Source organism: Acomys russatus, chromosome 4 (assembly GCF_903995435.1).
Source record: "Acomys russatus chromosome 4, mAcoRus1.1, whole genome shotgun sequence".
Taxonomy (NCBI): Eukaryota; Metazoa; Chordata; class Mammalia; order Rodentia; family Muridae; genus Acomys; species Acomys russatus.
Genome location: NC_067140.1, coordinates 21,812,664 through 21,839,788, shown reverse-complemented (window position 1 = coordinate 21,839,788; position 27,125 = coordinate 21,812,664). Strand labels below are relative to the sequence as shown.

The 27,125-nt window shown below is 48.0% G+C and overlaps 1 protein-coding gene across 1 annotated transcript in view; it reads right to left on the bottom strand.

Annotated features, from left to right (window-relative positions):
• Positions 1-20,819, bottom strand: part of Cass4 (Cas scaffold protein family member 4) — a 38,059-nt gene extending 17,240 nt beyond the window's left edge. The window contains exon 1 of the mRNA XM_051143884.1: positions 20,603-20,819. Within this exon, the coding sequence (XP_050999841.1) occupies positions 20,603-20,638 (36 nt within the window). The 5' untranslated portion in view covers positions 20,639-20,819. The remainder of the gene's footprint in view (positions 1-20,602) is intronic.
• Between the last annotated feature and the right edge of the window lie 6,306 nt (positions 20,820-27,125).

Here is a 27,125-nt window from a genome sequence, read left to right as displayed (position 1 = left end):
TACCACCTTTGTCTTGAAATTCTTAACTACTCTGAGCCTTGGTTTTTTTATGGGTAAAGTGAGAATAACACTGATTTCTGTGTGTGAGTTTATTACTAGAATTATATGTGTCTTCGCATACATATGTATATTTAATTTTTGTTTACTTATTACTCTATCGGCATCGTCAGGCTCAGGCCCAGGGATAAGGGAGAAGCTTGAGGGATGTTTGCTAGCTGGTGGCTCACACCTGCAGTTCTAGCACTTGGGGAGCAGAGGCAGAAGGATTGAGAGTTCAAGATCTGCCTGGATAACTTAGTGAGACCTGCTTCAAAAAAGCAAGAAAGAGCTAGTGGTGTAGCTCAGTGGTAGAGTGCTTGCCTCACCAGCACTAGGCACATAGTAAGTACTTGGGGGTAGGGGACAAGATGGCAAGGTTGTGACCAATCTCCACTGTCCCTGCCTGGAAGAGCTCCAATTCTTCATATGTCAGCGGCACACTAATTTAACACTTTTTGCCAAGAACACTTAAAACGCTTTACAAAAATATCTTCCACTGTGTGTGTGTGTGTGTGTGTCTGTCTGTCTGTCTCTCTCTCTCTCTCTCTCTCTCTCTCTCTCTCTCTCTCTCTCTCTCTGTGTGTGTGTGTGTGTGTGTGTGTGTGTGTGTGTGTGTGTGTGTGTGTGCAGTGCCCAAGAATGATCAAAGAGGCAATGGAGAGGTGTACGTTATTCAACATGAATGCCAGGAACCAAACTCAGGTCCTCTGGAAGAGCAGCCAGCTCTCTTAATTTCTGAGCCATCTCTGCAGCCCCCCTTCAGGGGCCTTCTTAACCTATCCTTGGAAATACTCAGACTCTCCAAACTGGCCTGTGAGGGGCTTCTACACACCTAGGAGAGTGGATCACCTCCCTGGTCAACCTACCTGTTCTCCCAGACAGGTAGTGAGTGATGGAGTCATAGCATGCCAACAGAGATTTCCCCTGGCCCCCATGGTGAGCCACAACCACAGGGACTTTCCAATATGAAGTTGAAAAGGAGAGGACTGGCTTGTTACCCCTAGGCTCTGCCTGTTTCGCATGTTAACACACTTTTCTTTAGAACTTCAGCAAACATTTAAGGAATGCAGTTGCTGTATGGTACCGGCCCCATGCTTGAGTTTTTAGAAACCCCAGTTTCCATCCTGTTGCTCCCTTCTAACCATCCTTCAGTGCCTAGGTATCTTCAAGGTCCAGAACCTTCCAAACCCTTTGTGATTTTCTATGTCCCATGCTTCCTCACCAGGATCGAAGTCTTGTCCATGGGCTTTCCTGCTACCCCCAAACATTCAATCAGCATTTTACCCTTGGGATACCACGCATCCTTCTAGACTCTTCTCGAATGCCACTTCCTGAAAAAGGAATCTCTGATGCCATTCTGAAAAGCAGACTGGTTCTTCCAGCCTGATTAGGATCTTCCCGTGTCCATAGTCATATCTAAGTCACAGAGGACAACAACCCTTCTCCCTCTCAGCTGTGTCCCCAGGGTCCTCATTAGCCATTTGTTGGTCTCATGATGGATGGGGCGGGAGCCACGTGCTGTAGGGACCGTTGAGTCTTTAGGAGGTAAAAAGCCAGAGCATGGAACCTAGTTCTGTCTAAAGTGGGAGACCAGGGGCTTTCTGTGAGTCTGTGCTGACCCTTTAAGCAATAGTTAGAAAGAATGCTCACAGAAGGGGACCAGAAGATCCTGGTATACCACCCCCCCCCGGAGTGTTTCCTGTGGGGGCTTGCAGAAACCAGCTTAAAGGGTGGGGTTGTAGGTTCTCGTGGCGTGTTGACCACAGGCTCAGACTTAGTGAAGCGACAGGATACTTTTCTAGAGTTTTTGTTTGGTTTTGTTGTTGTTATTGTTTTATTTCTGTTTGTTTGTTTGTTTGTTGAAACAGGGTTTCTCTGTGTACCCTTGGCTGTCCTAGACTCACTTTGTAGATCAGGCTGGCCTCGAACTCACAGTGATCTGCCTACCTCGGCCTCCGAGAGCTGGGATTAAAGGCATACGCCACCACGCCCGGCTTCTGTTTGTTAAATATTGCTTCTCTGTAGTCCAGGCTGACCTTAAACTTCTGATCCTCCTGTCTCCACCTCCCGAATACAGGGATAGTGTGTGTGAGCCACTGTGCCTAGCCAATTACTTTATATTTGCTGGAGATTCACAATTTCACCTCTTTGAAAGCTAGTTATTAGTAATTCTATGACTCAGGGGGCTGGAGCAGAAGGTTTACTGTTAGTGTGGAGCCATCTTAGGCTATAGTGTAAGTTTCAGACGTGGACTATGAAGTGAGAGCCTGTCTCAGTGAGGGGTGGGGGTGGGAGGTAGGTGGGAGGCAGAGAGACAGAGAGAGAGAGAGAGAGGAGATAGAAAATTATAACTTATCTATTTTGGGGAAATGAAAAGCCAAAGTCCGCCTTCACCCTTCTTTATGTTCTTGTGAAATCCACCCAATGCGCTTTTGAACGGAGGCCTATCACCACAGTGTGCAGCATCTGCCTGGTTCACTGTGGGTGTCAGAGAGCAATTGTTGAAGGCAGCTGAGCCACACTGTCCAGACAGCAGTGGCTTCTTCTGGGTCTGGACACTCAGGGAGGCAGGGGTGTTTCCAGAAAACAATGGGTCTTTAGGATCATCCAAGCCAGGAAGCAGCTGCCCTATGGGGCACCCACAGCTGGGCTGGATCACTAGCAGCTGCCTCAACCCTGAGCTATGGTTTCCTCCAGCTGACTGCCTGCTGCCTTGACACATCTTCAAGTGCAAAGTAACCTAAATATGTCACAGCGCAAGTCCCTTTTGTAAGGTAGGTCTTTATAAATGGCACAGAGTAGCTATGGATGCTTACAGCAATCAATTGAATTGCGGTGCTGGAGATGGAGCCTGGGGCCAAGAGATGTTACCAAGCATCCTAGGTAAACAACAACAAAATCTCCTGTCCTGGGTCACCAAATTTTAATAACAGTGATAATTAAAGTTTGTTAGACAGGAAAAATAAGACAAGATGGGCAAGGTGCCCCAAGCTTGTAACAGACTCCAGCGTTGGGAGGGGATGCCCGTGAGTTAGGAGATCAAGATCATCCTGGTCTATAGAAAACCTGGTCTCAGCCGGGCATGGTGGCACATGCCTTCAATCCCAGCACTAGGGGGACAGAGGCAGGTGTATCACTGTGAGTTTGAGGCCAGCCTGGTCTACACTGAGAGTCCAGGGCGGCCAAGGCTACCCAGAGAAACCCTGTCTCAAAAAACAAAACAAAACAAAACAGTCCCCCCCACCCCCCCCCCAAAAAAAAGAAAAGAAAAAGAAAACCTGGTCTCAAAATGTCAAAACAAAACAAAACACCAGCAATGACAGCACCAGAAGAGGAGGGAAACACACGTGGGAAATCTTGGAACAGGGTGAATTATGTGGAATGAGACACTATTTTAATTGAGTGCTCAATAATTTTATATCACAAACTCCCAGAGGCCTCAGGTGTGGGCTGTCTTGTCTCCATTTTACAGGTAAGGAAACAGAGGGGCAGAGAGATCTAATCCTCTGTCCTAAGTCCCTTGGACTCTATGGGTCTCTTCCCATCTATTTTTGTTTGTTTGGGATTTTTTTTTGAGGGGGTTGGTTGGTTGGTTTTGTTTTTTCAAGGCATGGTTTCTCTGTGTAGCCTTGGCTGTTCTGGATTCACTTTGTAGACCAGGCTGGCCTCAAACTCACAGTGATCCACCTGCCTCTGCCTCCTGAGTGCTGGGATTGCAGGTGTGTGTCACCCCTCCTGGCTTCTTCTCATCTGTTTTGACCCACTCCTTGAAAATCTCTCCTTAGTCTCCAGGGAGAATAACATTTTACACACACACACACACACACACACACACACACACACACACACACACACACACACACACCCCTACCTGAGCCTGTTTAAAACCTGGAATTGCTCACAACTTCATTTAGGATACCATCTAAGCTCCTAGGGTGGCTCTAAGGCCATGACCAGCCCTCAGATAGGCCACTCCTGTCCTCATTGACGGTCTTCCAACCATATTCTTCTTGGGTTTTCCATAATGCTGTCAGCTTCGAACCCTTCCCTTGCCATTCCGTATGCCCAGAACACCCTTTTTACCAGACCTTTGCATGACTGGTTTCCAGATCAAGGGGCACCTCTGCAAAGACTGCCTCCCTTGGCTCAGAGTTGGTCCCACATGAAGGCCCTATGGAAGAGCCCAATGGGACAAGTCATGGCCAGTTGTCATGTAGGGAGAGGAGATACCACAGCAGCCCCATGGTGTGACAGCAGCAGTAAGTCATCACTGTGCACCCAGGCTCCTGGCATCACCATGCGTAGTGTTTTTGAAAATAACATATGGAAGCAGTTGACAGCCACAGTGACGGAACCTGACAGTGGTCCAGCAGTCTCTGAGGGTGGCTCACAAGCTATTCTTTAATAGGGTGTTAATTTAGAAACATTGGCAGGGATATTTAAGTGACAACGACAACGCAGGACACATGTCTATCTCTGCTTTTTATAGGCACATGGGCAGATAGATTTCATGCACAAAAGGGAGGTGTTCTTATTTTAAAATGTAGAAACAAGCAAGGCCCAGTGGCACGTGACTGTAATCCCAGCACTCAGGGAGGCAGAGGCAGGTGGATCTCTGTGAGCTCGAGGCTAGCCTGGTCTACAATGTGAGTCCAGGACAGCCAAGGCTACACAGAGAAACTCTGTCTCAAACCCCAAACCCAACCAAACTAACAAGAAAAACAAAAACAAAAAACCCACATAGAAATATTTTATTTTGGGCTGGAAAGATGGCTCAGAGGTTAGGAGTACTGATTGCTCTTCCAAAGGTCCTGAGTTCAATTCCCAGCGACCACATGGTGGTTCACAACCATCTATAATGAGATCTGGTGCCCTTTCTGGTGTGTAGGTGTACATGCAGGTAGAGCATTGTATAAATAATAAATAAATGAATTTTAAAAAATAAATATTTTGTGTGCATGAGTGTGTGTGTGTGTGTGTGTGTGTGTGTGTGTGTTGCACATGTACCACAGCACACATGCGGAGATCAGAGGACAATTTGCTAGAGTCAGCTTTTCCTACAATATGGTCTCCAGATAGAACTCAGGTCAACAGGATGGTAGCAGGTCCCCTCACCACCCTTTCCCCACTGAGTCCCACCGACCCCAGGACATTCTTCATTCTTGCTTTTATGAAAAAGTCTTTTAAAACAACTGTTGTATCTGTTCCTTCCTGGCTAGGGTGAGTTTTATGGATTTTTTTTGTTTTGTTTTTATTGCTTGTTTTAAGTAATCCTTAGTTTATTCTTCAGTCATTTTTATTTTATTTCATGTATATCTGTGTACCATGTGCATGCCCGGGACCTGAGGAAGCCAGAAGAGGACATCATATCTTCCTGGAACTGGAGTTTACAGACATCTACGAGCCACCATGTGGGTGCTAGGAATTAAACTCTGGTCCTCTGGGAGAGCAGCCAGTGCTCTTACAATCCCCCTTTTTTGTTTTTTTGAGACAGAGTTTCTCTGTGTAGCCTTAGCTGCCCTGGACTCCCTTTGTAGACCAGGCTGACCTCGAACTCACAACGATTCACCTGCCTTCCAGAGTGCTGGGATTACAGGTGTGCACCACATGCCCAGCTGCAACCAGTGCTCTTCATCCTAATCATCTCTATAGGTTTCTATAGTTTTGAGACAGGATCTCATATAGGCCATACTGGTCTATATTCCCTAAATAGCTGAACTTCTGATCCTCCTGTCTCTACCTCCTAAATTCTGGGGCTACAGATGTGTGTCACTACACCTAGTGTGGGAGAAGCATATGGCCATCCAGACACTGATCACTTTCAGTTCCTCTAACTCCCATGTTCACACATCCTCAAGCCCTCCCCTGGAACCTCACATTTCTCTCCCTCTGCCAGCAGGCAGCCTCCCCACCCTTCATCCGACCAAACCCTCACCCTCAGGTAGAAGTGCCCATGGCCACTCTTGCACACACTCATCTCCATAAACAGTCAGGAAAAGGAAAAAGAAAGGAACAGGCACTTGGAAAGCAGAATCAGGAGGACCTTAGGGCAGAAGACAACGAATAGCGGTGACCTCACTGCAGGGGGACATTGTGCACCCACAAGAATCAGTGTGCAACCTCTATTCAACTGGAGGAAGAGGCTGATCTGTACTACAGTTGGAGACATCTAGAAGGTCATCCATCCACCCACTCATCACCTATACATCCACACATCCATCCACCCACCTATCCATCCATCCATCCATCACCCATCCACCCATCCATCCACCCACCCACCCAGCCAGCCATCACCCATCCACCCATCCATGCATCACCTACCCATCCACCCACCCATCCACCTGCCCACTCATCCATCCACCCACCCATCCATCCACCCATCCATCCATCACCCACCCATCCACCCACCCACCTATCCATCCATCCACCCACCCATCCATCCACTCACTTACCATATACAAATATGAATGTACCCCTGCCAGGAGCCCTCTGAAAACACCACAGTAAGCAAGACAGTTTCTGATCTATGTAATGCATCTTCTGATGGGTAAAACTTGTCTCTATTCAAACTCCACAGAACTAAACATCCAATATCCACAGAAGTAGACAAGAGGCTTCATGAGTGTGACAGAAAAGAAAATATGGGAAAATTAAAGAATCCTTGCCCGTTGTGGGGGAAGTTGTGGTAGGAGAGGAAAATCTTCCTAGGACAGTTGCTATCTGGGAAGTGTTGACTTAGTCAGATGGGGGTGTTGAGAAGGCCTGTCAGCAGAGAAAGAGAAATGGGGGAAGCCCCAGGTGAGGGTGTGAGGGTGGGTGAGTGGAGGAGTTAGAGGAGCTGGAAAGCAAGCAGCTGGATGGCTGTACACAATCCTGGGACTTCGATTTCTGCTATGGCTACTATTATACTCTGTGGTGACATGGGAAGTGTATGGAGTTCGAGGCAAATAGGCTAATGATGCCAAAAAATGGGTGGAGTCTGCTTTCCCTTGGCTGCTGGGAAAGGCTAGGGCAGTGCTGGATCCACTGGGAAAGGGCCTTGTGGAAGGCAGGAAACCCTCATGGCGCAAGGGTTGATGGGTCCTCATGATCCCACCGTCACCAGAAGCCAGAGGAAATAGAGTAGTGTCCTGTCCTGTCTCTAAGTAGGACCAGCTGCAGCCTAGCTCCGTCCTCACCTTCGTTTTCTCCACGCCTAACCCTGACTCTCCTCTGCAGGCTGGGGGAGGGGGCACAGTCCCTGCCTGTCCCTCAGCTGTGCCTTTGATTTTTCATTTTTCCAGTTTATTGAAGGGACCAAAATGTAGAAAGTCATGTGTCATATCAGGAGAATGGGTCTGGATGGTTCTCCTCATTATGAGGCACTTAAGACCAGGGAGCTTAGAGGGCTTCTATGCCCATGGTCATCCAGCAGAGACAGCACATCGGGCTCAGGTCACCCTGAAGGCTGTCACTGTCGCATCTCCATAGTCTTCTACCTCAGCTTTATGTCTAACTTGCTAACTGAGTTCAAATCCAGAATAAGCTGGTTTAAGAATGGCCATAGGCCGAGGGCACGCCTCTCTGGTAGGAGTTGCCTGGCACCTGGGAGGCCCTGGGCTGCACCCCAGCACCGAAGCAACAGTGAAACACAGAGATGGCAGATAAGGTCTGGGCAGGAATTAGTTCTGGTAGAGCAGCCTCTATGAGACGCACGGGTGAGGTGGGAGCTGTGGTGTGCACAGGCCAACTTTAAAGAGTCACTTTGCTTCTCAAAGGACCAAGCCAGAGAAAAGAAAAGTGAAGTAGCAGACTGGGGAGATGGCTTTGCCGAGCAAGCCTGGTGACCTGAGGTTGATCCCCAGTGTGCATATAAACGTGGAAGAAGAGAACTGACTTCATAGAATTCCTCGGACCTTCACACACACACACACACACACACACACACACACACACACACACACACTATACACATCACACACACATACACACAGTAATAATAATTAATAACAACAACAACAACAACAACAATAATTAGTAAGAAAGCCATCACTAAGGGGGTCAAGGGAGCAGTGTGCTGCACACACCCCTAAGCTGGCTTTAAAAGGCCTGCCTTGCTTCTCTTGGAAGATGAAGGTCAACGCCACTGAGTGTGAGCTCCTGTGCCCAAGGCAGGATTCCCCAGAGTCCCTGAGTGTCCTGCTATTTTGGACTCTTCTCTTCTTCCTTCCTTCCCTCTTTCCAAATTGGGGGTCAGGAAGCATGATGGTGTCCAGGCCTGCTTCCTGCTTGTTTTATCTTTCACAAACTTCCCCGTCTCCAGACTCCTCTGCTTCTAAAATAAACAAGGTTGCAGCGGCTTCCACTGAAGCCAGGGACACTGGAAGGTCTAACACGTAGTGAGACCATAGCAAGAGACAGCAGAGGAGAGAGTGCCCCCGGCAACGGCAGCCCGTGCTGTGTGGAAGGGCCGGGGCAGCAGGCTGAGCAAGGGCCTCTTTTGAACTACAGTTTTGACACAGAGCCACGTTGAACACTTCGGCCTTCTGTCTCACGGGTTCCATGGCTTATTTTCAAGAATTCTGAATTTTTAGAGAAGGTAAAGGACTCACACTTCCCTTTTGAGATCCACAAAAGAATGGTGATGTAGAAACTACACTTTAAAAAAAAAAAAAAAATACACTACCGGGCTGGAGAGATAGCTCAGCAGTTAAGAGTGATTGCTGCTCTTCCCGAGGACCCAGGCTCAATCCCCAGTACCCATATGGTGGCTCACAAACATTTGTGATTCCAGTTCCAGGAGATCTAATGCCCTACTTTGACCTCCATGGGCACCAGGCACAAATGTGGTGCATATACATATATACACAGGATATATATATATATGCATACACTGGCCAGTGAGATGGCTCCTTGAGTGAAGGTATTTTCCGTGCAAGTCTGACAATGTTAGTTTGAGCCCTGAACCTGACATAAAGGAAAGAACCTGCTCTACAAAGTTGTCATTTGCTCACCCAAACCACGGTACAGATGAGCCCCCAACATCAGACACAAATCCTAGCACTATATAAAATGTGAACAACACATATGCTGTCCATGTGGGAAGCCATCTGCTGCTGTGTGGGAAGTGGGAGGTCCCCATGGGTGAGGACTCCAACAAAGGTCACTATATATCTTTATGGGGAGGCTAAGCTTGGGGACAGTTTGTATGTAGGGATGCAAAGCTCAGCAAGAAATGACCATAGTAGACCAAATGGTCTTCTTATCCATTGGACTCACAGAATGCCTTATTTTCCATCATAAAACAAACAAACAAACCCACATTATGTTTAGAAAAAAAAGAGAAAGAAAAGTTTCCAAGAGCACAGTAGAAAACCCCCTCCCTCACCACCTCCTAGCTTTCTACCCACATTCTCTGAAAAGGGAAGGAGGGAGGTCCTTGAGGAAGAAGCAGAGTGCCTGACTGGCACTTCCCTGGGGTGTGACTTCTGACATGAGATAACATCTAGAAGCCAGGAGGATCAGATGCTCTGAGGAGCTGGAGCACAGAGACAATGTGAGACTCACTCAATCCCACATCCTTTCTACGATCCCTGTGTGTCATCAAACATCCCTTGCCTGTAATTCACCAAAAAAGGAAGAGAAAATCCTCACATGTAGGTGATGGGCAGAGATCCCCCTCCTGTCTCCGAAAGCACTCCATCTGATGTTTTGAGACAGGGTCCCTCTTGGAATCTGGAGCTCAGTTGTTCAGCTTAGCCTGGCCAGCCAGCTAGCTCTAGGGGTCTTCCAGACTCTGCCCCAACCCACATCTTCCCCCAGTGCTGGGGGCTGGAGACACGGGATGGCTTTTTAGTGGATCTGGGAATCTGAACTTGGGTTCTCCCGCTTGCCCGGAGAGCTCATTTCCACTGAGCTGCTGCCTCAAATCCTAGAACCACTGGATTTTGAAAATCCAGGCCCATAGCGAAGGCACAGAGCAGACAAGACGGGGACCACGACCTGTCAAAGTTAAGGAAATATGCTTGCACAAGTATCAAGTCCTTATGTTGGACGAGACTCCCAGCTCAGGCTAGTCGGGGAGGAAGAGATGAGTCTCTAGGCAGTCAAGGGGGGCTGTCTGCTCCACCCCACCCCCACCCCCATGCAGCCAGCTCTGGGTCCTGTGCACAAAGATCCAGCAGGACAGGTGGCTCAGCTGGCACCAGGGCCTGCCACCATGGGACATATTAGCCATAGTGGTAGTAAGACACAGTGGCATTCAGGACACTAGTGAAAGGAGCTATGTGCCCACTTTCCTCCACCCTGGTACTATCCTGTGAACACCAGACCAGCAGTTCCCCTTCTTCTCCCTCTCTCTCTCCAGCACCTGCCATCCACGGTCCTTTGTGACTCTGTCTTCCCGTTGTTGTCTCTCTTTCCTACGTCATCACAACCCTCTGGCATAAGAAGGAAGCGTGCTCCTCCCTCCCTCCCCAGCCCTTCTCCCTCCCTCTTTCTGTCTTCGGGTTTTTCCTCCCCATACTGAGGTTCTAACCCTGGGACCTGGAGCAGCCAGGCTCCTACATATCTTTTCTAAGTTTTTATTTTGAGACAATCTCGTTTAGTTGCTCAGGCCAGCCTTGAACTTGTGATACTTCTGTCTCCACCACCCAAGAACTGGGTTAACAAGCCTATGCTACCAGGCCTAGCATAAAGCTGCTTCTTTGTTTGTGTTTTTTGTTTGTTTTTGTTTTTGCTTTTTGCTTTTTGTTTCTTGAGAGAGTGTTTTTCTGTGTAACCTTGGCCGTCTTGGACTCCCTTTGTAGACCAGGCTGGCCTCAAATTCACAGTGATCCACCTGCCTCTGCCTCCCTGACTGCTGGGATTAAAGGTGTTTGCCAACACTCCTGGCCTCCTTGCTGTTTTTTGTTTTTTCCAGATAGTGTGTCTCTGTGTAGCCCTGACTGTCCTAGAACCAGCTCTGTAGATCAGGCTGGCCTTGAACTCATGCAAATCTACCTGCCTCTGCCTCCTGGGAATGCTGGGATTAAAGACATGTGCCACCACAGCTCGACATGAAGCTGCTTCTTCTTTTTTTCCCTGCCATTTTTTGAGACAGGGTTTCTCTCTGTTAACCTTGGCTGTCCTGGACTTGCTTTGTAGACCAGGTTGGCCTCGAACTCACATCTATCTACCTGCCTCTGCCTGAAGCTGCTTCTTCTTCTTCTTCTTCTTCTTCTTCTTCTTCTTCTTCTTCTTCTTCTTCTTCTTCTTCTTCTTTTTCGGTTTTTGGAGACAGGTCTCTCTGTGTAGCCTTGGTTATCCTGGATTTACTTTGTAGACCAGGCTGGCCTTGAACTCACAGTGATCGCCTGCCTCTGCCTCCCGAGTGCTGGGATTAAAGGTGTGCGCTACCAAGCCTGGCCCTTAAGCTGCTTCTTAACTGTTACTTTGAGAAAATTTCCACAGCTGTATGTACACTAAAACAAAATTCCATGAGTTATAGGGAACCGAGAAAGTCACCTAAAATAGAAGCCAAAAAAAAAAAAGAAAAGAAAGAAAAAAGGCCCAGAACTTGCCCTCAGAATCCTACTATATAGCCAGTTGTTTCCCGTGCTGACGCTGCCCCTCCCTCCTCCCAGCCAGCTTTGCTGCATCAGCAAGGGGACTTGGGACATTTAAATGAGGTAACAACCAAGTGGTTATTTTGAAGCATCCTAGGTGTAGGCACTGGAAGGGGTGGCTGGCCCTGGAGTGCTTTGTGGAAACACTGAGAAATAGCTGGAGGCTGAAGGGGAACAGCTGTCTGGACTGAGCTGAAAATTCCCAACTGTCTCTAGAATGTGTGGAAAGTGACCTGGTGACATTCCTCTGAAAGGACGTTACTAGGACATCCGCCCCCCCTTGGTTACTTTTTATGCAATGTGATATTTAAGTTTTGTTTTGTTTTGTTTTTTTCCTTTTAAACTGGGCAATATGCCACCTTTGCCCCAGGCTCTTGTTAGGTACTGTGTAGCCCAGGCTAGCCTCAAGCTTGTAGCAAGCCTCCCTTTTCAGCCTGAGAGCTCATATATTTACACACTTCCCCAGATACACAGAAAGTAACAAAAGTCTACTTTTGTTTCCAAATCTCCTTCCTGAGATACCAATCTTTTAAAAACTATGATTGCCTACTTCCTGGAGGCTCAGGAAACTGACTGAAATAACCCCAGAGACCTCTGCACAGGCCCCTGGCAATCCACAGTGCAGGGAAGGGCGTCAGACGGGAGAGAGGCAGTCAAACTCACCTTCATCTCCGTCCTTTATGGACACAAAGGTGGTCCCTCCACAGCCTCCTCAGGAGGCAGCCACAGTGGAGAGATCCCTGCTCACAGCCCCCCACTCTCTGCAGTGTTCCTGCAGTCATGCTAGGACACGTGCCTGACAGGGTGCTCCAGCACCTGCTCAGGCAGGTCTCTCTGAATAGAAAGCAGCAGCCACCGTGGGGGGCAGGCACACGGATTCCCGCAGCCCTTCCGCTGGGTTTCCTGCCATCTATCTGGATGCCGACAGCCATGGTGGCTGCCTTGGCCAGAGGCACCAGGGACAAAGAAGGGACTAAAACTTGATGAACATGGCTATGAGGCAGCATAGATGAGAAAAGGGAAAGCCGCAGAAGGGATGATTCCTTATTTTCCTGGCTCCCCTAGAACACCCCTAGCTGAAGGCATAAGCCCAGACTGACATCTGCCTGCTGGGAGTGAGCGTTGACCCACCCAGCAGTCATTTCTTCCTGGTGGCTCAAATAAGAAAGCCACACACTTACAGTGACTTGTGCAAGTGTACAAGGCAATGCCTTCTTTGAGGAACAGGCTATGGCCAAAGAAAAATTCCAAAGCCTCCATCAGAAATTGCACTTTTTCTTCCCCAAAGCCCGACCAGTGGGTTCCCAGCAGGCTTGGGTCGTGCTCACTCACTTGAACACACTTCTATTTATTTGTTCTGTGTGTACCAGGGCTCTTGGTCCAAGCTCAGGATCTTATTGTTGTTTTAGGCAAGGTCTTAACTGTGTGGCCCTGACTGGCCTGGTACTGAAACACAGCCCAACCTTGTGCTAGTCCTGATGGCAATCCCTCTGCCTCAGCCTCACACGTGTTGGATGACAGTCGTAAGCCACCATGCCCACCAAGCCTTCCATTCAGAACTGAAATTAGACAGCAGTGAAGGCCTCCCAGGCCATGGAGTGATTCGCTCTCTGTGGTGTGATACAGGCAGCTTGGCTGACGGTGACATGTATGCAAACAGCCAACGCTACTTCTGGGCCAGTGAGATAGCTCTGTGGGTAAAGGCACTTGTCATCAAACCTGATGACCTGAGTTCAGTCCTCAGGACCCACGTGGTCAAAGGAGAGAACCGATTCCTGAAAGTTGTCCTCTGAACTCCACATGTGTGGGCTGCAGCATACACGTGCACACACTCTTCCTCGCCAAAAAAAAAAAAAAAAAAAAAAAAAAAAAGAAAGAAAAGAAAATTGTAACAAAACTAGAGAGGATAGTGGTTGACATGTGTACCACCTGTCAGGCCATAGAGAAATGCTCCCTGAGTGCCAAGGGCAGCTTCGGGGCTCGCTCTGCTCCTATGGAAGGCCTGCTCTCATAGCTCCCCGCTTGGAGTCCAGGCTGCGGTCCGAGCTAAGCTTCGACTGACCACTCCGCTTCTCCGGGCTGAGTAAACGTTTCATGAACGACACACATTTGGAAATGGTTCCTAAAAAATACAGTTCCCCTTTTTTTTGCAACTCGCATTGGAGAGCTGTCTCCTCCTCCTCCGAGGCAGCTTTCTTAGCAGCCTCCACCTTCCTCCTTTTCAGAATGATTTCCCCTGTAGGCCTCTGTCATTTCCTCCCTGAGTCATGGCAGCTCAAAATGACTGCAGTGCATTTCCACAGCCGCTTCCCTATTTCAGTCTATTCCTTTGTCCTGTGGTCACTTTCCTTTGAACTTTCCGATGCTGGCCTGTGTTTCAAGCCCTGCAATAGTGGTGATGTTTTTGTTTTTTGTTTTCTTCTTTTTAAATAAAATGTCTTTTTATAGGAAATAAAATGTCCAGAGGATAAAGGTTATGCATTAAACAAGAAAATAGACAGGGAAAGTGTGCAGTAGATTTTATAGATGAATGGTGCTAACTAGCTATGAAATAATGAGAAAGAGCTGGTTTAGTGGCACACACCCTTCAATCCCAGCACTCACGAGGCCAATGCTGGCAGATCTCTTAGTTCACTCCTAGCTTGGTCTACATAGTGAGTTCCAGGTCAGCCAGGGCTACTTAGTGAGACCTGTCCCTGAATAAATAAAAATATATAGCCAGGCTGGGCGGTGGTGGCACACGCCTTTAATCCCAGCACACAGGAGGCAGAGGCAGGCGGATCGCTGTGAGTTTGAGGCCAGCCTGGTCTACAAAGCGAGTCCAGACAGCCAAGGCTAAACAGAGAAACCCTGTCTCGAAAAACTGAAATAAAATAAATAAATAAATAAATAAATAAATAAATAAATAAATAAAAATATACATAGTGAGAAAGAGTACTAGCTCCTCCGTGGCATTTAAAATCTTGTCTGCCATACAATAGGCACTCAGTATGTATAAAATGAATGGAAAGCCACACTTGGTATGTATGGAACGAACGAAGGATCACTTGTCTTCTGCTCATGCTCACAACAGTCCCCCGGTCCCCAAGGTTCAGAGAAAATGAATTCCTCTCACAGGAAGGTTCTATCCTGAATGGAAGTGAAACCCCTGGTTCATGTCTAGGCTTCTGCCCTCTCTCGCTCAGTTTTTGTTGCCTAGCAACCCCAAGTGATGTGTCCAAACATCAGTCAGAGGGTGTCATCCGGCCATAAGTAGGTGAATAGTTTCCTTTGCAACTGTGAAGTCCTGACACAGCAGAGTAGGCTCTGTCACTCCACTGACCCCATCCCTCACCTCTTCTTTTGGGACAATCCTTCATTGGTTTACTCTCCTCTCAGCACCTGGCCTCTCATGGGACTCATTCCCCACACAGGGCCTTTGCACATGCTCTTTCCTTTGCCTGGAATGTTCTTTCTGTCACTGCATCACCACAGTGGCTCTTTGTGTCCCTCATACCTGTCAGGTCACCTCAGTCCACCTGAAGCAGTTGTATTCATTTTATTCTGTCTGTTGTTCTGACCGAACGGCGATACCAGCTCAGCCTTCTTGCCCTAGGACTCCTACAGCCCAAAGCCTCCTCGTTGGATGAAAGGTTACACAATGTGAGATTTGCTTGTGTTTTCTCGCTGGGTCATGAGATGATGAAGGGACCCTGTGGGTAACCTCAGAGGGATGATCCTTGTGACCTTGATCTCACCCCTAACGACTTGGCTCTGAATGGTCACTTCACAAGAATCCAGGTCAGGTGGAGGTGAAGCTGGGACCAGGAAGGGCTAGAGAGCTGGGAGCTTAGCATGACCTCTGTTCCCAGATACCTGCCAACTAGGAACTAGGAAGTGCTGCTCCTGTCTTTGCGGTGGGGTTGTGTTGCAAGCGCTGTGTCTGCTTCCCTGTAACTGCCTGTTCACACATGACCAGGGGGGTATTTACTGAGTACCTACTGCATGCACACACTGCTGGAGGGACCCTTACCACTGTAAGCAAGTCAAGTGTCTGTGTGTGGCATGTCCTTGTCCCTCCATCCCCACCGGAGCTGAGTGCCTTTCCATAGAGAAACACACCAACCAAGCAGGGCCAGGCAATGCCCAGTCTCGATGTGTGAAGACAATCTCGGAGAGAGAATGACGTGGGTGTGTGGGGTCATGGTGGGGACGGAGCGGGGTTGGGGTGAGTTTTAGATAGAGATCCAAAGAGGCATCTAGGTTGTATGTGGGGTCTGATGGGAGGACCCATGTGACAGGTTACAGGGAGAGAAAGCAGGGTAAGAGAAGGGAAAAGAGAAAGAACTGAGGCCAGAGAGTTGGTGGGGTGCACTGGGCTGGGCCTGTGGCTCTTGCAGCTGCAGGAACATGAATCTACTCGCTCCCTTGGACATTGAATGTGGAATACCCTGCTTACAGTCTCAAGGAAGACACACTGAGCCTGAACTTGCTCCCCATGGACAAAGGCTGGGAAAGCATCTTATCCCAGCCAACAGCCAGCGTCAATGCTGTCCGTCATGCCGTGTCACCACTAAACCAGCCTGCTGGGTGTTGAAGACTTTGTTTTCACTCTATGTCTTTACCCAGGCCTTCTTGAGGGTGATGAGGGAAAAGGACGGCTGCCTCTGAGATGGATTCCAACATACAGAAGTTAGGTGTCCCCCCGAGGTGAATATAGGAGCCATCACTTTTAGTAACATGACAAAGATGTGTTGAGAACCGCCCCCTGAGACCAATGAGCGCACGTCTGTCTTTGGGAATAGGGGAGACATGTAGCCCACACTGACTTTGAACTCCTGAATCTATTGTCTTCTTCTCCCTAGTTCTGAGGTCACAGTCTGTGCCATATGCTACCCAGACAATAAGGCAGCTTAAAAAACATCAAGAAGAGCCGGGCATGGTGGCACACACCTTTAATCCCAGCACTCGGGAGGCAGAGGCAGGCGGATTGCTGTGAGTTTGAGGCCAGCCTGATCTACAAAGTGAGTCTAGGACGGCCAAGGCTACACAGAGAAACCTTGTCTTGAAAAACCAGAAAAACAAAATCAAGAAGCCAAAATAAAAGCTCATATCCAATAAGTCACTTATTTACCTCTTCTTCCCACTTTGAAACAGGCTTTTCTCTATAGCAGGTGCTGGTTTCAAACACAAGGTTCTTCTGCCTCTGCCTCCCACATGCACAGCATGCACAGCGGCAGCTCCTTCTGCCCTTTAGAAAATGTTCCTAGCACTTCTTTAAACAACTGATCATCCATCTGTCTATCTATGCACTTATTGCGTGTGCTCTTGAGTGCATGCATGCAAGGGCGAGCTTGCGCCACAGCTCACACGAGGAAGACAGAGGAGAGTGCACAGGAATCAGTTCTCCCCTTTTATCTTGAGTTCTGGGGATCCAACTTAGGGCACAGACTTCGTGGCAAGCACCTTCTACCTGCTGAGCTTGAGTGGAGATGGAGGCCGGCCAGCCAATGAAGGAGTCGGCCGACTCATCTCAGGCGGGAGCACACGGGCTTCTCTCTGCTGCGTCTGCGCATGCTGAGGTCACCGGGGGTTTCCTAGTGCCAACATCACACCTAATTTTAAGTGTTTACCTTAAAGTGTTATAGAACAAAGAAGCAGCCACAGCAGTAACAAACAGCTCATTTGATTACAGCAGACAAATGTGAACTTGGGGTCTGAGTGGATAGGTGGCCTTGAGCGATAGTGAGGGGCTCTGAAGTCAAACTTGTGGAAGAAGAGGACTACTTGCTTGTATATCCCTCGCCAGCACCACGCTCCTGTTTGGAAACTGACGGCTTGTGAGATGGCTCAGTGGTTAAAGGCTTCTGCTACCAAGCCTTATGACCCGAGTTCAATCCCTGGGACCCACATGGTGGAAGGCGAGAGCTGATTATTGCAAATTGTCCTTTGATTCCCCATGTGCCATGACATTCACCCCCACCCTCCAGACAAGCACACACAAACAAAATAAATAAAATGTATTTTAAAAATGAAGCAACTAGACAGCAGTTAATGAGGCCAAGCCAACTGTCAGATGAATTGTACGAATGTGATCTGGTCTCTAATGCATTGTGTTGACTATATTATACTATATGCTGAATATATTTTATGCTATTATATTAAGTGTTGATTTATATTATAAACAGTAACAAGTTCTGAAATGAACTCACTGCTCACTGAGTGTGGCAGAGCACGCCTTTAATTCCACCACAGATAGATCCAGAGACAGATAGATCTCTAAGGGTTTGAGGCCAGCTAGGGCTAACTAGTGAGATCCTGGACACACACACACACACACACACACACACACACACACACACACACGCGCGCGCAGAGGGAGGGAGAGAAGGGGGAGAGAGAGGGAGAGAGGAGAAAAGCGATACCTGTGCTCACGTGCACTTACACAGATGCTCAAGAAAGGAAGGAAAGAGTTAGCTGGAGGCTCCTCTGGCCCGAAGGCTGGGCCTCCACTCAGGCAGCACCTTCCTGTAAAGGGTTGTCTCACGTGAGCTGAGATTATAGCGCCAAACCTGCTTGACCTGTCTATGAGTTAAGAATGAATACATGTTTTCAAAGAGTTGCAAAAATAGGAGACATATAACAAACACCACATGGGACCTGCAAAGTAAGAAACAACATCTGGGTTTTTGTTTGTTTCTTGAGGCAGGGTCTGTGTGGCTCAGGCTGACTTTGAAATTGCAGCTCCCCACCCCAACCCCCCACTTCAGCCTCCCTGAAGCTGAGACTGCAGGCCTCACCCCTCTTCTGGTTGTTTATAGTGTCCTGGCCCCTTGGGAGCCAGCTGGCTGAGAGCTGGGATTCTGGGTTTCATGCCTGGTTTTATCAATGCCTTGGACTGTACACTGACATGTAAAAGGTACCGGATGAGTGGTGCATAAGCAAAATGAAAATTTCAGGCCTTAAAAACATCTCAACAGTTCAGAAAACAAAACAAAACAGAACCAAAAAAGTTATGAAAGAAAAATAGGAAGTGGATTATTCTAGATTAACAATAAGACCTGGAAAAGAGTACGATGTGTGACCTTGGAACAAAGTCTGGATTGGACAAACAAACCCATGAATCACAGCCAAAAAGGTGCCAAAGGGTGTTTTTGGAGACCGTGACTATGGTCTGAAGTTCACATGGGCTTGTAAAATTCAGTGTGAAGGTAGGGGCACAGGTTCAAGCGCACAGGAGTGACACATTTCCTGTTGTCTTGAGTCAGGGTCTCGTGAGTGGACTGTCCACAGCCGAGGATGACCTTGAATTCCCCATCTTCTTCCCTTCAAGTGATGGGATTACAGGTTTGTGCTTCTGGTGCAAGGGACCAAACTGGAAGCACCCTAGGGACCAGACTGAATCCTCAGTCCTGGAGAGAGCAGCGCAGGGTTCGCTATTTACTTTTAAACAACTGAACCACAGTAGTGACCAGAGCCCTCTCTGCATCTATTTACCTGCAAACAGAAGCTGTAAGTGGGAGACACTGATCGGAACTGCCGCCTTTGGGTGAAAGACTAGCTGGGCCTCGATAAACCACTCATTTCCCGCCGCTTTGAAAAATGTCAGAGTAAAGCCGGGTGTGGTGGCACACGCCTTTAATCCCAACACTCGGGAGGCAGAGGCAGGCGGATCGCTGTGAGTTCGAGGCCAGCCTGGTCTACAAAGTGAGTCCAGGATGGCCAAGGCTACACAGAGAAACCCTGTCTCGAAAAAACCAAAAAAAAAAAAAAAAAAAAAAAAAAAAAAAAAAAAAAAAAAAAAAAAAAAAAAAAAAAAAAAAAAAAAAAAAAAAAAAAAAGCCAGAGTAAACAGTAGGGCGAAGTTCTCAGCTCAAATAGTTACAAGTCATCTAAACAAGGAGTCATCAGGAACCCGGCCCAGGAGCCCACGACTGACACTTGTTACTATCACAATGACAAGTGAAATTAACTGTAGCAAGCAGTCGTCTCCCCACTTAGCGATAGTTTCAGCTCTCTTTCATCTTTATCTTCTATGACTTTTTTTTCTTTTTTTTGAAAGGATAGGACAGAATAGAAAAGCCTCAATCCCCAACGTGAGCTTCACTTTCCTTGTGGTCTCACCACCCTCCCCACTGTGTGCGTGCGTGCGTGTGTGTGTGTGTGTGTGTGTGTGTGTGTGTGTGTGTGTGTGTACAGCCAGAGGTAGATGTCTCCACATCCTTTATCACTCACTCACTTTATTTCTTTGTGTCTGAAGCTCCAGTCACCTGTCTCAACGAGACTGGCCAGAGAGCCCCAGGGACCCTCCCATCACCTCCTACCATCTGGGGTTACAGGTGCTTGTCTTCATGCCTGGCTTTTTATATGGGTGCCGAGTACTGAATTCAGGTCCCCATGTACTTTACCCACTGAACCATGCCTTCAGTCTCAGTACCCTTCTTGGGGTGGCAGTGTGCCATACTAACATAGGAATGTTTCTTGGCTCATAGCTCAGACTTGCAGTTTGTACCAGAGTTCCAACTCCAAGTAAGTAGCAAAGGGAACATGGAGGCCACCTATGGGCACCCTTACTGGACTTAGCAAGAACAGAGCCAAAGTCTAGCTTCTTTCCGTTCAAGAGAAGTGACTCCCCCAAGGCAATCAGAACACTCGGGCCACAGTGAGCACCTCCGGGATGCAGAGAGAGAGAGAGAGAGAGAGAGAGAGAGAGAGAGAGAGAGAGAGAGAGAGGAGATGAGGTGGATAGAGGCAGAGTTCTATGTCTTGCATAAAAAGTTAGCTGAGTGGTGAGCAGACACACAGTGGGGGCTTGAGCCTCCAGCTGATTTCTCCCCATCATCTTCCTTCATCCCGAAGCCAACAAGTGGCAAAGAGAGAAACTTTGTCCCTCCTGCCTGCTACTAATACTCATCCTTTGTGTTCATTAGAGACCCAAAGATAAAAATCATCTCAGTCGACCATTGCCTCGCATGCACGCAGACCCATCAGTCACTCACCTTGGCTGCTCCCTCTCTGACGCCGGTGCCTCTCATGCTGTCGATGTGAGCAGGCTCCTCTGAGTTCTGCAGCTGATATGTCTGGCTCCAGGGCCCAATGATGCAATGTCACTGCATGCTGCTGACTGGCTTCCAGAAGCCGGAGTCTATGCAACTGTTTGCCAACACATGGACACAGTCGAGAAGATTCCTTCAAGTAATAAGAGGGATGAAGGAGGCGGGGCCAGAACTACAGGCCACACTCACGCCTCCATGTCTGACGTCTCACTTCATCTGTAAGTGGAGGCTAACACTCATTTGCTGTGTGAAACCACAAAAGAAGAAGAAAGGGGGGGGGGGCAGGAAACCACCCTTCTGCTTTACAAGGTGAAGTTCCTACTTTGAGCAGCCTAATGTAGGATCACATTGCGGTCTCGTCCCTTGAGGAGTGTGGAAAAATTCTCAACCCAGCAGGCCAAGGGCATTTCCATGGTGAGGCAAAGTGGCTGGGTCTCCTCTGGTGGTCACATCTTCCTTCCTGCCCCACCCCCTACTTTGTGACAGCTGGGATAACAGTAGTAATTGGCGTGCCATAGAAGGCAGAGTGTTTGCTCCAGTGTGCCTCTAAGGACAGGGTCCTTGCCCTGAAGCCCAGACTTGCCCACATCGTTTCTCTAATCTTTGGTGGTTATTTTACCTTGGGCATTGCAAAGAGCAGTGGGCCCAGCCCCACACTCGGTTGTCTTTACCATCTTGCACCCACACAGTGGAGTCCTCATGGCTTTACAAGTTTAAAACTTTCTCGCAATGCAGACCTGATATCTAGAGAGAAGTCACTCTGTGACAGAGGGCAAAAATGAGCGTGGGCTTTCATTTCATCTCGGCACAAGGGTCCCATCTTCTAAGCAGCTCCTCCCAGCTGGTGTGGGACTTGCTCTGTAAGCCTTGAACTTACAAAGACCAGCCTATTTTTTTTTTTTTTTTGCCTCCCAGTTTGTGGGACAAAAATGGGTGCCATACCTGGGTTGTGGTAGCACATATCTTTGATTCCAGCACTCTGGAGGCAGAAACAGGGGGATTTCTGTGAGCTTGAGGCCAGCCTGGTCCACAGAGTGAGTTCTAGGACAGCTAAGGTTTCACAGAGAAGCCCATTTTGAAAAAGAAAGAAAGAAAGAAACAAACAAACAAAAAACCCCATCGGCAACACCACTACCACCACCACCAACAAAAACAAACAAACAAATGTGCCACCATGGCCAGCCTTCCATTACAAACTCTTACTTTCTTTTTTGGGCACCCTACATACCCCAGTCACTATATCCGAGTGCCAGGCATATTTGTCAATTGAAATAACTGCTAGTTTCTAGACAAGGCTCTACATATTTTTAAATGTTATCTTTAAAACACCAGCAGCTAAAAAGCCACGTGTGTGGCATACATTTGTAATCCCAGCACTCGGGAGGCAGAGGCAGGATGATCTCTGTGAGTTTGAGGCCAGCCTGGTTTCCCAAGCAAATTCCAGGCCAGCCAGGGCTACATACATAATGAGATCCTGCCTCAAAAAAAGAAGAAAAAAAAAAGTAATTAAAAAAAATTAAATAGGTGAGATGGTTCAATGGGTAGAGCTATTTGCTGTCAAGCTGAAAACTTGAGTTGGAGTCCCCGGAACCATATGGTGGGAAGAGAGAACTGACACCTGCAAGTTGTCTTCTCATCATTGTGCCTGTGCACCCCTCCACAGATAAGTAAATAAATGCAGGAAAAACAAGTAAACTAACAACATGTTATTCTTGTTTGAACTTGTTTTCAATGAACCAGCAGTCAGCACGTTGCTGATGATGGCAGGTGACAGCAAAGGGATGATGACTAGACAGAACAAACAGGGTCATTCATAAACAGACTTAGAGCTGGGCACGCTGCAATCCCTGCATCTACAGTGCTGAGATTGAGAACTCTGTCATTTGAAGGCTAGCCTGGGCTACCAAGAAGTTCTAGGCCAGTCTAGACTACAGTGTGAGTCTCTGACTTAACAATTGGAGGTAGCTGACAGGCACACGAACGTGTCAGCCTCCACAGGGAAGGAAGAGTCATGTCCAGAAGGCTTCACAGGGAAGACCAGTTCTGCAAAGGGAAGGACTGCAGTGGAAGGAGGATGTGTATGCTCCATTTAAATAAGAAACCCCGCAGATGCAGAGGGGAATCGCGAGTCGCAAGGGCCAGGGCTCCGGTGACAGCCTTAGCCCACCGCTCTGCACACAGTGACCAGTCAGAAGGCATTACTGTCATTCCCAGGGCTGGAGATCCCTGATAGCACATGACTCTCATGTCACTTATTTCATTTTTTTCCAAATGTGCATGGTGTTTCGCCCAGAGTTATGTGAACGCACCATACGCAGGCAGTGTCCACAGATGTCTGAAAAGGGCGTCAGGTTCTCTAACTGCGATTACAGATGGTGTTGAGCCTCTCAACTGCTGAGGCATCTTTTCAGCCTTGATTATCACTGATTTTATGCCCAAGTGTTTATGAAGTGAGCCTCTCCACACGCCTCTTTACTCCTCCCTCCCTCCCTCCTTTCTTCCCTCCCTCCCTTCCTTCCTTCCTTGTTGCAGGATATTTGATCTTTGTACATAGAAAACCCAATTGCTAGCAAAATATCAAAGGCTAAATAGACATGTTTGTCAGATGCAGTTAGGTGTGTCCTGAAGAGATGCAGCTTGGGTGTGCCTCTGAAAGCCTCCATAGACAAGGATGGCAAAGAACGGAAATTCCTGCCTATTTTAAATCAAGTGGCTTGGGAGAGGTCTCATGGTCTGTGCCCTGTGACCCAAGGCAAAGTCAAAAATCAGCTGGGTTGACTGTCCGGGTAGCTGAGTGGCCTCGATCTGCTCCACCTATATGATAGTGACATGGCTGAGCCTGCCAAGGGTGTAGGGGAGGAGCTAGAGACTTCTTTTTTTAAGCAGTTGGACCTTGGATAGAGCCCTCTTTAGCTCTTTTTTGCCTTGAAGGAGCCTTTCTGGAGGAGATCCAGGTAAGAGATGGAGAGCATCTCTTTTGGGTTTGCAGGAACAACAGAGAGGCAGCTGTCAGGACACAGGTAAAGAGAAGTCTCGGAAAGAGAGCCAGGGAGCCCTCATGGGATTGTAGAGGCTCAAGAGAAAGGTAGACTAGCTAGATAGAATGACACACACAGAGAGAGAGAGAGAGAGAGAGAGAGAGAGAGAGAGAGAGAGAGAGAGAGAGAGAGAGAGAGAGATTTCTAAAGAGCTAGCAATTCAGTTGTAGAATCAGGCTTGTAAACAGATACATTGTATATAGTTCAGAAAATAAAGTTACCTGGCTGAGCTAGCAGGTTTTTACCTCAGTTTAAGCCTCCCATGTCTTTATTGACGTAAATGTTACCTAGTTTAAACAGTTACATTTCCTTCCATTGTTTTATTTTATTTTTTTTAAGGATTTGTTTATTTATTATGTATGCAGTGCTCTGACTGCATGTGTGCCTGCACTCCAGTAGAGGGCGTTGGATCACATTATACATGGTTGTGAATCACCATGTGGTTGCTAGGAGTTAAACTCAGGAGCTCTGGAAGAGCAGCCAGTCCTCTTAACCTCTGAGCCGCCTCTCTGCGCCCCCCCCCCCTCTTTTTTGAGACAGGATTTCTCTGTGTAGCAGCCCTGGCTATCCTGGAACAAACTTTGTAGGCAAGGCTGGCCTTAAACTTAGAGATCTGCCCACCTCTGCCTCCAGAGTTCTTGGATCAAAGGTGTGCACCATCACTCCTGGCCATTGCTTTATTTTGAAATAAGGTCTCATATAGCCCAGGCTGGCCTCACATTTTTTTTTTTTTTATATATATAGCTAAGGATGACCTTGAACTTCTGACTCTCCTGTCTTCACCTTCCAAGTGTTGAGATTACAGGCATGGACCACCCAGTGTAAGAGATGCTGGGGATCCAACCCAGGGCCCTGAGCATGCTAAGCAAGCACTCCATCAGCTGACACAGCCCAAGCCCCTATATGGATATTTTAAATAGGGAAGAGCTCAACTAAAAGGCACCTGTCACTTATACTAATTTCTAAAGTAAGAGTCAATATCCCTAAAATGCAAGGGTCTGAGAAAAATCCCGAGAGTGGGTAACATCGCTAGAAAGCACAGATCTTCAAAAAATCAAACCCACGCCCAAATCCTGTCGCTTACTAGGGAAACAGGAGGAAGTGTAATGAAAGGGAGAGTGACCAGGGCGTGTGCTTTCTCTCTCTCTCTCTCTCTCTCTCTCTCTCTCTCTCTTTCTCTCTCTCTCTCTCTGTCTCTGTCTCTTTCCCTCTCGCTCTCTCTCTGTCTCACCTTCTGAAACTGCTTTATAAAGCCGTCTGCATGGGAAGCTTTCCAAACAGACTGAGCCTGGAAGAAAATGGAGGCGTTCCCAGCACTCAGGATAGTACCAAGCACACAATGCTCTAAAATCATTAAATAAAATAAATAAATAAATAAATGAAAAAAGAAAATAGAAAAAGAAAAGAAAAAGATTTTCTGTGTGTGTGTGAGCATAGTCAAAATAGCGCAGTCAAACTACATTATATAAATATGCACGGAACTGTCAAAGAATAAGACTTACTCCTCAAAGTCGGTGCTTGAGCTCTGTGGAACAAGAGCGGTGCTCGCTAGCTCTAGAACACTTGGCTTTGCTCCTTCGGCCTCCCACCACCCCCCTTCTCTTTCTTGTGGCGGAGTTCTTTTTAACATCTGGAGAAGCTGTGAAACCAGAATGCAGAGGGGCGTACAGGGCAGCCTGTGAACCCGAACTCCAGGTTCCAGTGTGGGTTTGCACGTGGTGAAGCCAGTCCTCCCTGCCAGGGTCACCTGTCTCAGAGATCCCGAGAAGAGGGCTCTCTCCTGCTTTCCTGCCATGCTCAGGAAGGGAAGGATAACCCTGACAGGCTGGGTCCTGTCTGTGGACTCTTCGGTGCCACGTGACCACCACGCACTGACAGGTTGAGCAGAGAGGAGCCTGAGGCTCCTGAGCTCTACGGTTTGGCTAGGCCCCCACAGGGCCATCTCTAAGCTTACCAGTCACCTGGGGCTGGGGTCCAAGATCCAGGCTTCGTGTGCCATGTGGCAGCTCTTCCCTCACACATGTACGTCAGTCTCAGGAAGTAGCTGGGCTGTGCTAAGTACTGTGCTTTCAAGGAACTGGGTAGCAGGTGGTACTGAAATCACCCGGTCAAATAGCTGTCATGACTAAGGAGTCACGTGGAGCTGCTATTAGAACACACATGTACGGAAGTACAAACACCGTGATGGCCGTGCTAATAATGTGACATTACATTTTCAGGTGTAGTGATGCTGACTGTGCTTTTGAGAGACCCTGTCTTTCTGATATATATTAATATAAAAATGTATTAATATTTATATGTGAATGCATCTGAGATCTTGCTTCAGCCCTTCAGGAATGCATTGGTCATGACTGGACTGGAGATGTGCCTCATGAGAAGCATGTGTGCCCAGTTTGTGTAAGACCCTGGGTTTGATCCCTCGGTCCATAGAAAAGATCACACGAATCTGCAGGGGAGATACGCTGGGCTTTGTAGCCCAGTAGGCATAAATTTACTTACTGTGTGTGTTGTGTATGACACAGTCTTATGTCGACTTGATACACAAACTGGAGTTATCTGAACGGAGGGCACCTTAACTGAGAAAGATTTGGCTGTAGGGTATTTTCTTAATTAGTGACTGATGAGGGAGGGCCATCATTGTGGGTGGCTCCATCCCTGAGCTGGTGGTGGTCCTAGTTTCTGTAAGAAAGCAGGCTGAGCAAGCCATGAGGAGCAAGCCAGTAAGCAGCACTCCTCCATGGCCTCTGCCTCAGCTCCTGCCTCCAGGATCCTGCCCTGGTTGAGTTCCTGTCCTGACTTCCTTCAGTGATGAACAGTGAGGTGGAAGTGCAAGCCAAATAAACCCTTTCCTCCTTGTTGGGATTCAGACCCAGGACAAGCAGTTGAGGTGCCTGCTTAACATATCAGAGTGTGCCTGGCCTCCAGGTTCTCCCAGCATCCCTCAGTCGCTGCCTGTGACAGGGGGTGGCTGGCATACCCTGCCCTCTACCCTGAACTGTCCAGCCCAGGGGCAGGGCTTCCTCTTCCCTAGAGGCTCTTCACTATATAACCCAGAGACCCCCTCCCACTTTCCTCCCTTCCTCCCTCTGTGTGCTCAACTCTTTTTTAAAAAATATTTTTATTTAATTTTTAAATTTATATGCATTGGTGTGAGGGTGTCAGATCTTGGAGTTACAGACAGTTGTGAGCTGCCATGTGGGTGCTGGGAATTGAACCCGGGACCTTTGGAAGAACAGACCTTTGGAAGAGCAGAGGGTGCTGTTAAGAGCAGACAGTGCTCTTAACCACTGAGCCAACTCTCCATCCCCCTGTGTGCTCACTCTTTCTTTCTTCCTCCCAGCCTTCTCTGTCTCCCTGGCCCTAGTAAGCCCATCTGAGAGCTGACTCCATAAACCTTTCTTTACACTTTTTTTGATTTGTTTTGTTTT